Source organism: Somniosus microcephalus, chromosome 6 (assembly GCF_052327205.1).
Source record: "Somniosus microcephalus isolate GS21.2 chromosome 6, FLI_Smic_1.0, whole genome shotgun sequence".
NCBI lineage: Eukaryota > Metazoa > Chordata > Chondrichthyes > Squaliformes > Somniosidae > Somniosus > Somniosus microcephalus.
Genome location: NC_140992.1, coordinates 43,458,116 through 43,471,481, shown reverse-complemented (window position 1 = coordinate 43,471,481; position 13,366 = coordinate 43,458,116). Strand labels below are relative to the sequence as shown.

Sequence of the window (13,366 nt, the reverse complement as noted above, 5' to 3'; positions counted from 1 at the left end):
TGCACACAAGAAATTGTTTCTGTTAAATCGATGTTCCCTGAATTTCCTGTTGTTTCTCCTCCCCTGAAGGTGTAAATTCACACTGGAATACGGGTGTATGAATGCCAGCAGACTTCAGTACCGTTCCAAAATAACATCTTCATGCATGAGCCTAGTTAGAGAGTGTCAGTAGACTATTTGATGATGGTTGGGGGAATCTTAGAAGAGTCAATTTGATGTGTGCACTGGCGCACTTTCCAGAAGAAATTACTGGAAAATGATCAGGAGCAGGAACCCTGGCTGATTTTTCCTCTCTCCCAGTTCAGGTCACTGAGGTTAAGTTGAGCACCCTAACGGAGATCAGCTAAATTAGCACAAGCTAGAGATCAAACAAGAGTCTATTGAGGCCTGTATGTCTTATTATAACCACTAAGCAGTGCGTTTACCCACTGTACCACTGGAGAACGTAGAATAACCTCTCTACAAAGTGCCTTTCACTCAAACAGTATTCATATGTAACAGACAATAAATTACTGTACAATAATTTAAAGAATGTCACATCCCAGTAATAGTTATTAAATAACTACTACACAATCAACAATGCACCTTGATACTGTACTTCCATATTTGGAATATTTTGAGGTACTATCAAATCTTAAAAATGTTTTACTTACATTTGAAATATATAAAGGGCATGATAAAATAACTTTTTTTCTGTTCACCTGTCTTGGCTGTTACAATTATAAGCCCTAATGTGTTGCAGCAACAGAGATTATATATCCAGTAAAATTATTTTCAGGATGCTCTGGATTTGAAATACATTTGTAATTTCAACTATACAACCATTCTTCATTATTTCATGTAAATTTGCTCCAAGATGAAGTCGAAGGCAATACCTGTTCTGTTGTAGCCAGCCCCTCCCATTCTCAGTTCTTTGTGGATCTCCGATGGGCTTTGATTTCGCTGGGGGGGCCTTCAAAGGAGGAAAAGAAAAACCCTTCAACATTAGATTTATCAGTTACAATCCTGCCCTATAAAACACTGTGGAACTATAATTATATAAACCAGTGTTGTGAAATGGAATATGTTGTAGTAATCAAAATTTATTAGCCAGCAATGAAATATATAAAGAATGGTTTATGATGGTTTTTTACACATCTGTACACTGTATTGCATGCACAAACAACCATCCAAATATTTATCTTTGGCCATAAATTTCATTCATACAAGAAAACAGCAACAGAATAATATCCTGCACAAGAGGTTATTCTATTAACAAAGATGGTGCAAAGTCTAACTAGTAAATTAAAATATCTATAGATATACATTGTTCCAGTAAACTACTATTCTTAATCATATAGCCTTTACATGCAAATATTCTCATCGTTTTTAGTCAAGAACTGATGGCTGTAAGAGTTACCTCATAGTTAATACGCCGTCGTTCAATATATGCTATGAATTGTGAGCTGAGGCTGGTGGAGTCAGGACGCTTTGACAATCGTATTTCCTCCTCCTCTTCCTCTGTTGCACAGCTATCAATGTAATCAATCTGCTCTAGGTCATGTTCAACTGGAATAAAGATATAAAAATAATTTCAACCTGCTACGGTTTGCAAATTATTTACCTCACAAAACATCCACTGTGACTACTATTTTAGTCTTTGCTTTTCTATAATCTCTTTCATAGCAAATTACTGAAACTATTTGTGGCGGTGCAGTTTTGGGAACCATAGTATAGAAAAGGCATTAAAGCCATTGAGAGCATACACCGTAGATTCACCAGGATGATCCCTGGGAAGTCAAGCTATACAGTCCCACTTAAAACATGCACGTTTAAAAAGGGCAGTCACTTATATTGGCCAAAAAGCAAAAACCATTAACTATTTGCATTGTCAATTTGACAGTTGCCAGTTATAGCGTCTTTAGTGCTCCGTTTATTTCAGGCAGAATTTTTACCTGTCACTGACCTGCCCGGTTTGCCTGGGGTCGGAGTCAGAGTTTCTGGGAGTTGGTGGGTTCTCTCTCTCTAAGGGATCTTTCTACCCGTCACTGATCTGCCCAGTTTGCCTGGAGTCAGCGCCCGAGTCAGAGCCGCAAGCTCTCCCTCCCAGCTTGGGCCGAAACTCACTGTTTACAGTGCATCTCCTTGGAAAGAAACACTTCAAGAAGGTGCCACAGAGATTATCCTGGGAAATTGGCTGAGGTAAACAGTTCCAGTGAGGGCAACTGAGAGATAAATACCGCAACCCCAGTGAGAGCAACTTGGTTTAGCACACAATAACTGTTATACTCGACATTGTGTATAGCGGGTAGATTGCGCTTGCTCAAATGCACCCGCTATAAATCAGTGGGGACTGTGGTTATGAGAAGTTATAGATATGAGGAGGGGCTTGAGGTACATTGACTATTTCCATTGGAGCAGAAGAGATTTAAAAAAGTTTTAAAAAAAAAGTATTAAAGGTTTTAGAGTGAATTTGAAAAGACTACTGCCTCTGGTTGGGGAGTCAGTGACGGGGTGGGTGGGGGGTCATCACTTAAAGAGTGGAGGGAGAGATTAGGAGAAATTTCTTTACACAAACGGTTGCTGGAGCACGGAATGCTTTGCTGCTGGGAGTGGTTGATGCAGAGACCAATTGCACGATTTAAGGGAAAACTGGATAAATGTTTGAAACAAAAAAAGTCACAAGGCTATGGGGAGACAGCAGGGCAGTGAGATTAGTTCTGGATTGTTCTAGCAAAGAGCTGGCACAAACATGATGGGCTGAATGGCCTCGTCTGATGCTGTAGACTTCTATGGTTCATTATAGGTGTGGTAAACCACTTTTATCGTTCACTATCGTTACACTATAGTTTTCATTGTTATATCGTTATCACTGTTCACACTGTTGTATCACTATACGAGGTCGCCTCTTGTCACGCTGTTATACCTGGGCTGACCACTGCTGACTCCGCCCATGGCTCCACCTACCTGCCCAGGTATAAAGGTGGTCGACTGGCTGGTATTCCTCCTTGTTGGATCCGATCACCCACGAGGGTGGGCTCTGTTATTTAGCCAATAAAAACCTATAGTTACTTTCTTAACTCGTCGCTTTTCATTGGATGAATTGATAGGTATATCAATTTTATTGGCTAAATTTTAAAATGTCGACACCTGGACAGTCAAACGACCAGCCAAGCGACCAGCCAGACGCCCAGCTACAACAGCCACAGCAGCCTGCCTGGCTGCGAGCCCTCAGACCACCGTACCTGGGTCTAAATCCACAGGCAGCAAACTCAGCCCTCGACTTTGAACACTGGCTGAGCTGCTTCGAAGCCTACCTGGGAGAATCCGGCGTGCCTCAGAAATCCATGCTAAGAGTTCTGAATGCCCAAGTGAGCCCTAAAGTATTCGCACTCATCCGGGACCTCAAAACATACGAGGACACCATCAACCGGCTGAAAAGACAGTCCCAAACCCCGGTAAATTCCATGTATGCCAGACACCTCCTAAGATCCCGCCCGCAACAGCCAGGAGAGCCCGTGGAGGAATTTTTACGGGTGCTACAAGCACTCGGCAGAGACTGTAACTTTAAAGCGGTAACGGCGGCAGAAAATACTGAAGACAATGTCCGCGATGCCTTCGTGAAAGGCCTGCGGTCCGACTACTCACGGCAAAGACTACTGGAAGCAAGGGACCTTGACCTGGACAAAGCTGCAGCCCTTGCTCTCTCTCTAGAAGTGGCCCATCGGGACCTCGAGGCCTACTCAAGGTACTGTAACTCGCGACCCTGGGACTTGGGACCGACCCCGACCGCGATACCCCCCGCAGCACCCCCCCCCGGGACCTACCTCAGCGTCGGCGTCCCGGGCCCGATCGAGACCGCCACCCCTGGTACCGGCTCCGACATCGGACCCCCGCGATCGGGCCGCCGGCTGCTTCTTCTGTGGCCAGGCGAAACACCCGAGGTCGCGCTGCCCAGCCAGGAACTCTACCTGCTCAAACTGTATGAAGAAAGGCCACTTCGCTAAGGCCTGCAGAGGTGGATCATCAGAGGCCAGCAGTGCCTCATGTGAGCTGTGGGGGCGGCCATCTTCCTTCAAGGCAACAGAGGCCAGCATCCCCACATGTGACTCATGGGGGCGGCCATCTTTGATACAGGCAACCGACACCAGCAGTGCCTCATGTGAGTTACGGGGGCAGCCATCTTCTCCGCCATTTTGTCCAACCTCGTGGGAGACACCATTTCACCCACCACGCTCGACCGCCACCATGCCTCTAGACCCGACTACCGCCTCACCCGCAGATTACAACGACTCGCTCAGCTATACACTAGCCTCCGTCTCACTGGACCAAGCCCGCCCGCATCACCTGTCCAAGTCAATGATGGACATCAGAGTAAACGGCCACGCCACGACCTGCCTGTTCGACAGCGGAAGCACGGAGAGTTTCATCCACCCAGACACGGTGAGCCACTACTCCCTCCCTGTCCTGCCAACGCGCAACCGGATCTCGATGGCATCGAGATCCCACGCCACAGACATCAGCGGCTACTGTGTTGTGACCCTATCGGTTAAGGGTACGGAGTATAAAAATTTTAAACTCCTCGTCCTTCCCCAGCTATGCGCCGCCGTCCTACTAGGGCTAGACTTCCAATCCCACCTCCAAAGCGTCACGCTAGCATACGGCGGACCCCTCCCCCCACTCACAGTCGACAACCAACAGATTTTAAACCGCCCACCGCGTAACACCTGCGGCCTATCCACCCTCAAGGTCCCGCCACCTTCCCTGTTCGCTAACCTCACCCCCGACTGCAAACCCGTCGCGACCAAGAGCAGGCGGTACAGCGCCGGGGACAGAGCTTTCATTAGCTCTGAGGTGCAGCGTCTCCTGAAGGAGGGCATCATCGAGGGGAGCACCAGCCCCTGGCGTGCCCAGGTCGTGGTCGTTAAGACCGGCAATAAAAACCGCCTGGTCATCGACTACAGCCAGACCATAAACAGGTACACCCAGCTGGACGCATACCCCCTTCCCCGCATATCTGATATGGTCAATCAGATTGCGCAGTACCGGGTATTCTCCACCATCGACCTTAAGTCGGCCTATCACCAACTCCCCATCCGCCCTGAGGACCGCCAGTATACAGCCTTCGAGGCGAACGGCCGCCTCTACCACTTCCTTAGGGTTCCCTTCGGCGTCACCAACGGGGTTTCGGTCTTCCAAAGGGAGATGGACCGGATGGTTGACCAGAACGGGCTGCATGCCACGTTCCCCTACCTAGATAACGTCACCATCTGCGGCCGCGACCGGCAGGACCATGACGTTAATCTGGAGAGATTCCTCCGTACGGCCCAACGGCTGAACCTCACCTACAATAAGGAGAAATGTGTGTTTAACACCTCGCGCCTTGCCATCCTCGGCTGTGTAGTAGAGAACGGAGTCATCGGCCCCGACCCCGAAAGAATGCGTCCCCTCATGGAGCTACCCCTCCCCCACTGTCCAAAGGCTCTGAAGAGAACCCTGGGGCTCTTCGCCTACTATGCCCAATGGGTGCCCAATTATGCAGACAAAGCCAGACCCCTCATGAAGTCCACATCCTTCCCCCTTACGGAGGAAGCATGCGCAGCCTTCTCCCTCATTAAGGGAGACATCGCCAAGGCCACAATGCACGCAGTGGATGAGTCCATCCCCTTCCAAGTGGAGAGCGATGCATCCGACTTCGCCCTAGCCGCTACCCTTAACCAGGAGGGGAGACCAGTGGCCTTCTTCTCAAGGACCCTACAGGGCCCTGAGATCCGACACTCGTCGGTCGAGAAGGAGGCCCAAGCGATTGTGGAGGCGGTACGACACTGGAGGCATTACCTGGCAGGCAAACGATTTACCCTCCTCACCGACCAGCGTTCGGTCGCTTTTATGTTTAATAACAAGCTGAGGGGCAAAATCAAGAATGACAAGATATTGAGGTGGAGAATCGAACTATCCACCTATGATTATGATATCTTGTACCGGCCAGGTAAGCTGAACGATCCCCCTGATGCTCTGTCACGAATTACATGCGTCAGCGCGCAAAGTGATAGACTTCAGACCCTCCACAACGACCTCTGCCACCCCGGGGTCACCAGACTTTACCACTTCATTAAGGCCCGCAACCTGCCATACTCCATCGAGGAGGTCAGGACCATGACCAGGAACTGCCAGACCGGTGCCGAGTGCAAACCGCACTTCATTAGGCCGGACAGAGCAAGCCTGATCAAGGCCACCCGCCCCTTCGAGCACCTGAGCATCGACTTTAAGGGGCCCCTCCCGTCCTCTGACCGTAATGTGTACTTCCTCAACATCGTTGGAGTACTCCCGTTTCCCCTTTGCCTTCCCCTGCCCAGACATGACCAGTACCACGGTCATCAAATGCCTGAACGACCTCTTCACCTTGTTCGGGTTCCCAAACTATATACATAGTGACCGGGGCTCCTCCTTCATGAGCGAGGAACTCCGTCAGTTCCTACTAGCGAGAGGTATTGCTGCAAGCAGGACCACCAGCTACAACCCCCGAGGGAACGGCCAGGTAGAAAGAGAGAACGCGACGGTATGGAAGGCCGTCCTCTTAGCCTTAAAGTCTAAGGGCCTCCCAACCTCCCGCTGGCAGGAAGTCCTCCCGGCAGCCCTGCACTCCATCTGGTCACTACTTTGCACTGCCATTAACGCCACCCCCCCATGAACGAATGTTTGTTTTCCCCAGGAAGTCGACTACGGGAACCACACTACCAACCTGGCTGACCTCCCCGGGGCCCGTCCTGCTGCGAAAGCACGCGAGGACCCATAAAACGGACCCCCTGGTCGAGAAGGTGAACCTCCTGCACGCCAACCCCCAGTACGCTTATGTGGCTTACCCGGACGGGCGGGAGGACACAGTCTCCTTGCGAGACCTCGCACCCTCGGGCATTCCGGAGACACCACCTTTAACCCCCCCCACTTCCAGCTCAGGTAGACGGCATGCCGGAACCCCACGAACCTTCGCCGACCACGCAGACACCAGCATCAACACCGGAGAATGCAACACCGCCGCTGCGACGATCAGAAAGGCTTACGAGGCCTCCGGACAGACTGACTTACCAGAAATGGTAGTACACTTCACCCCGCCGGACTCAAATCTAAACAAGGGGCGAATGTGGTAAACCACTTTTATCGTTCACTATCGTTACACTATAGTTATCACTGTTATATCGTTATCACTGTTCACACTGTTGTATCACTATACGAGGTCGCCTCTTGTCACGCTGTTATACCTGGGCTGACCACTGCTGACTCCGCCCATGGCTCCACCTACCTGCCCAGGTATAAAGGTGGTTGACTGGCTGGTATTCCTCCTTGTTGGATCCGATCACCCACGAGGGTGGGCTCTGTTATTTAGCCAATAAAAACCTATAGTTACTTTCTTAACTCGTCGCTTTTCATTGGATGAATTGATAGGTATATCAATAGGGTAGACAGAATTGCTATATTTAGAATGCATTTATTGGAATAATTATTGTATTTCACCAATGAATTAAGTCTTTCATTATAACAAATTTGTTGTGGATTAAAACCAAAGTATGTTTGGGGGTGGTGGTAGTCCTAATTTATTTTTCTCACATTTTGCCTCCCATGCTATGCTGCTCATTCACCTTCAAACTAGTTAGTGAGCAATGACTTGTTCCCATGCCTCACTAATGCTCAAATAATGAGCAAGCAGGGAGTGCAAATGAAAGTTAAGAGCCCTACCAACTTCTGTCTCAAAGGAAGTCTGACCTGCTGGTCCTGGCAGGAATCAAGAGCTCAGCAAATGGGGAATCTTGAGTTTGGAACTGAACTGTATCATTCCATAGCATGGATTATAAGTATGCAGATCTGCTCTCCCTCTACCCCCTGCTAGTTACACAATTGCCAAGACTCTACCAAACAATCTGAAAATAAGATACACTACTAATTGAAACAATATCCGGATGCATAGTTTAACTTCCTGATTGGACCTTTTGCATAATAATCAGGGGTCACAGCAGAATCAGAATTCTGTTACTTGGAGAATAAAAGAATGTTATACATAAACTGAACAACAGTATTTGTATATGTGTATGGGTTATTCAAAGTGAAAGAAGTTGGTTTAACAGGGCAAGTTTCTGGTTTTAAAAGAAACTATGGCAGACCTTAGAATGAAAGTATCTGAAAAACCTGCAAGAGAACAAAGCTTGTTCAACCACTTAAAATATCTGAAGTCACAATAACAGCAGCCTAAGAAAATGAATATTCCATTTTCTGTAAAACTACTTGCCATGCAAATTTTAAGATTTATTAGATATTCTCATGTCTGATGGTAGTATCCTTTACAATCTGTTTGCAGACTGAATGAACCTCCATTCTATGGCTGATATGTAGCACGTATGCCAAGTTATAAAAGAAAGAAATGCTAACAAGCACAGAATGTTTCTTCATTTTCACTGGGTGTATCATCTATCATGACCGCACTTATTCAATTACTGAGGTTGTGTCTGTCTCACTCTGGATTTACTTTACCTGTGCCATTTGTCACGGGTGGTACAGCTCTATGTTCGTGATGCTGACTCTCTCGTCGCTGTCGCTGCTCCTTTGCAATTTCAGCCATTCGCTGTGGGAGGTCTGAAAACTCATCTGTGGGCTGCAATAAGAAAGGCAAGGCTTTATTTTACACATATAACATAACCTAAATACCGCAGTAATGGGCCTTACACAAGGGATACTGTAAAGCAACAAACAAAAACAGTTATGTTAGGATATGCCTACCTGTCTAAGTATCATGTGGGTTTTAACATACATGGGATAGCAATATACAGAGGTTGCACAACTGGACAGCATTTGTCACTATTACTACTCAGACACTGATGCATGACTGTAAATTCAGATTTAAATGGATATTGTCTTATTAATAATTGAAAGAGATACATTAGTAAATAGACAATTACTCAGTGGGAGAGACAAAGAATGTTTTTAAAAAAGTGTAGTATAAGAACTGGCTAGCCAAGAACCAGCAATCCTGGTGACATAAAAGATTGACTGGTATTAACAGTTTGACCATAGGCTTCCAAAATGGACAGTGCAGCAATCATCAAGCAACATGAGGGACTACAGTAATTGAACCATTAAGTGCCAGGAGGAGCCAACTGACGAGCCACTATCCCACTGCAGCAAGCACAGGAAGAAATGTATTGATCAGGAACAATGAGGGAGTTGTCAGTGCTAATTTTCATTAAGGTCAGTGTATAGATATAAAGGTATGGAAGTCATTTTTTTTTTTGCTACTGTTGCTTGTAATGGTTCTTAAACACTGGTTATATCTGCTCCAAGTATTGTTTTAAAAAGGCACCGCGTCATGTACCTCATTCCCTGACCACCTCTTATCTCCACTGTCAACACTATTGAAACCAGAATCCAGTGCTCCATATGGCCGACCCGAGAAATACTCTTCGTGGCTGTGAAAAGAATAAAGATCAAACACAGAAAGATCTAACTGAAGAAAACAGTGCAAAAAATCTACAAAAACTGAATTCAGTGTTTACTAATTAACATTGCTTAAATTTCACATGGTCTTAGGCTATCTAGCAGGAAGCCATGTTGGGTACTGGTTTTGTATATACAAACACTTCCTTGAATATAAATTTACCTCACTAGAAGGAACAGCATATTTTTTTGGTTTGATCTGTATCCTCAGTAGTTTTCTTATTGCTATTTCAGAAGTTACATATATTTAGAACTCTCTAACACCTCCTCCTACCTCCCCCTGGACAATGACTCCACCACCGAACATCAAGCCATCATTTCCCAGACCATCACTGATCCTCTGGAGCTATTCCCTCCAACCTCAGTCCCCAATCACGCACAGCCTGCTTCTACCTCCTTCCCAAGATCCACAAACAGGACTGTAGAAGGGTTTCGACCCGAAACGTTGACTGTGTTTCTCTCTCCACGAATGTTGCCTGGCCTGCTGAGTTTTTCCAGCGTTTTCTGTTGTTATTCCACAAACAGGACTGTCTTGGTAGACCCATAGTTTCAGTCTGTTCTTGCCCCAGGAACTTATTTCTTCCTGTCACAACTTTTCTTCCCTTGTCCAGTCTCTTTCCACCTACATACACGACTCTTCCGACGCATTCTACCACTTTAACAGTTTCCAATTTCCTGGCCCGAACCATCTCCTTTTTACCATGGACGTCTAGACCCTCTACACATCCACCCCCGACAGGACGGCCTGCAGGTCCTCCTCTTCTTCCTTGAACGGATGCCCAACCAGTCCCCATCCACCACCACCCTCCTCCGCCTGGCTGAACTTGTTCTTACTTTGAACAACTTCTCCTTTGATGCCACTCACTTCCTCCAAATAAAAAAAGTGTTGCTACGAGAACCTGCATGGGTCCTAGCTATGCCTGCCTTTCTCGTGGGATACGTGGAACATTTTTTGTTTCAGTCCTACACAGGTCCCCTCCCTCACCTCTTTTTCCGTACACTGATGACTGTATCGGTGAAGCTTCTTGCTCTTGCCCCAAACTTGAAAATTTCATCAACTTTGCTCCCAATTTACACCCCTCTCACGCCTTCACGTGGTCCATGCCTGACTCTTCCCTTCCTTTCTTCAACTTCTCCGTCTCCATTTCTGGGGATAGGCTGTCAACCAATATCTATTATAAGCCCACTGACTCTCTCAGCTACCATGATTACACTTCCTCCCACCCTGCTTCCTGTAAGGACTCTATTCCATTCTCCCAGTTTCTCAATCGCATCTGTTCTGACGATGCCACCTTCCACACCAGTGCTCCCAATAGGTCTTTTTTCCTCAACTGAGGATTTCCCTCCATCGTGGTTGACTGGGCCCTCCTCCGTGTCTGTCCCATTTCCCAAACTTCTGCTCTCGCCCCTTCCCCTCCCTCGCATAACCACAATAGGGTGCGCACCCCTTGTCCTCACCTTCCAGCCTCCACATTAAACGGATCATCCTCCGACATTTTCAATATTTCCAGGGCAATGCCACCACCAAACACATCTTCCCAACCCCTTTCAGCATTCCGAAGGGACCGTTCCCGCCGTGATACCCTGGTCCACTCCTCTATCACCCCCAACACCCACTTCCCTTCTCATGTATCACAGAATCACAGAATCTACAGTGCAGATAGAGGCCATTTCGGCCCATCGAGCCTGCACCGACACATATCCCACCCTATCCCCGTAACCCCACGTATTTAATCCCCTAACACTAAGGGTCAATTTATCATAGCCAAATCAACCTAACCTGCACATCTTTGGACTGTGGGAGGAAACCGGAGCACCCGGAGGAAACCCACGCAGACACAGGGAGAATGTGCAAACTCCACACAGACAGTCGCCCGAGGCCAGATTTGAACCCGGGTCCCTGGCGCTGTGAGGCAACAGTGCTAACCACTATGCCACCGTGCCCGTGCGTAGGAGATGCAACACCTGCCCCTTTACCTCCTCCCTTCCCACCGTCCAGGGCCCCAAACACTCCTTCCAGGTGAAACAGCGATTTACTTGTACTTCTTTCAATTTCGTATACTGAATTCGCTGCTCACGATGCGGTCTCCTCTACATTGGGGAAACCAAATGCAGAATGGGTGATCGTTTTGCTGAATACCTCCGTTCAGTCCGCAAGCGTGACCCCGAGCTTCCGGATTGCTTGTCTTTTTAATTCCCCGTTCCACTCCCACACTGACCACGACCTCTTACACTGTTCTAATGAAGCTCAATGGAAGCTCAAGGAACAGCACCTCATCTTTCGATTAGGCACTTTACAGCCTTCCGGACTCAACATAGAGTTCAACAATTTCAGGTCATAACCACTGCTCCCATGTTTTCGGACAGCAGCTGTTGGTAATGGTTCTGCTTTGCCATTACAGCTCCTCCAGACCCATCTTTTGTTTCTTTACTTGTCCCATTACCACCTCCTTTTGCCTTGCACCATCATCCCTTTTCTCATTTAATCACTCCTGCCTTCTACCATATCAGACTTCCCGTTTGTTCTTTCCTCCTCTCACCCCTTTCCCTGCCTCTGTTCTTGCTTAAACCTGTTACATCTCTAACTTTTTCCAGTTCTGACGAAAGGTCATCGACCTGAAACGTTAACGGTTTCTCTCTCCACAGATGCTGCCTGACCGGCTGAGTATTTCCAGCATTTTCTGTTTTTATAATAACAATGGGCACTGGAGATAATGGTCATGAAAGTCTATGGGGTAGATTTTCTATTTGCTGTGTGGGGATTAAGCATCACCTGGTTGGAGCGCAGAAAGCAAAACCTGGCAGGAAAGTTGGCACGCCAGTAACAGAACCTGCCTGATTTTCCTCCCATTGAAATTAACAAAAGGAAAATACGCTGGCTGGGGAGTCTAGGACTAGGGGCCATAGTCTAAAAATTAGAGCCAGACCTTTCAGGAGTGAAATTTATGAAAGAAAAATCTGGGTGGTTCTTTCAGGGGCGCGTGAACCACCCTGCCAGATTTTTCTTTTGGCTTCATCCAGGCGATGCTCAACACCCAAACAGTAGAAAAAGAACGTGTACCCTTACGACTCAAATTGTAGTTTAAAAAAACTTTCCTACTCAGCTTCCAAATGTCAGTGATTACACAGTTTCTTTGTTTTTTTGTCCAATGTTGTGAAACACAAGGACTGCAATTATTACAAATATACCTATTGGAATGTTTCAGGAAAAGGCAGCTTATCCGTAACTGTGTTGTTGACCAAGAGGTGCTAGCAATAGGTCTCATAATATACATACAAACCCTTCCAGGGATAGACAAAATGACATCAAAAATGTGCTGTCATGTCTGGCCATTGGCTATCAAGATCATTATTAGCCAGCAATTTTCCTCCTGGGTGTGGGAGAGAACGATATTTTTCTAATAGGGTCAACTGCTTATTTTACAAGTAAGATTGCAGACTGGCATAACTCACCACAAAAATAACGTCTTAAAAAGTTGAGATTTGTAACATTATTACTCATAGTCATTTTATATTTTTGCCACTTTCATTTCTACTTCTTTTAATCTCCCAATTTGGAATCAAAATTACTAAATTTAGAAATGTATATCTTAAATCTTATTCACATGGTTAGATCTGAATGGTATTGGAAATTAACAAGAAAAAAACCTTGACTTTTCAAACAGCATCCTCCACCATTAAATTTTGTGATTCGATTAAAAAAATTCTAGTGGGAATCCATTACTTCAAAGCAACAGGAATTTAATAACTTCAAGGGGAAATTGAAAAAAAAAAATGTGCTGGCAGATCAGTGAGGCCTGAGCAAGAGCTGTAACAGGACATGCTGAGTTCAGTAATTAAAAGCATGCTAACTGAATCATTTTAGAACAGACCAAGTTCCAAGCGTAGCCAGTGAAATGGATGG

General features: G+C 46.6%; 1 protein-coding gene across 10 annotated transcripts in view; it reads right to left on the bottom strand.

The window, feature by feature from the left end:
- The window catches only part of lrch3 (leucine-rich repeats and calponin homology (CH) domain containing 3), a 157,933-nt gene that overhangs the window by 47,138 nt on the left and 97,429 nt on the right, over window positions 1-13,366 (bottom strand). For all 10 annotated transcript variants that reach the window (XM_085990089.1, XM_085990086.1, XM_085990090.1 and 7 more), the window contains exons 7-10: window positions 9,341-9,434; window positions 8,503-8,623; window positions 1,400-1,548; window positions 876-952 (exon numbers count right to left, since the gene is read on the bottom strand). In XM_085990089.1, the coding sequence (XP_085846215.1) occupies window positions 876-952; window positions 1,400-1,548; window positions 8,503-8,623; window positions 9,341-9,434 (441 nt within the window). The remainder of the gene's footprint in view (window positions 1-875; window positions 953-1,399; window positions 1,549-8,502; window positions 8,624-9,340; window positions 9,435-13,366) is intronic.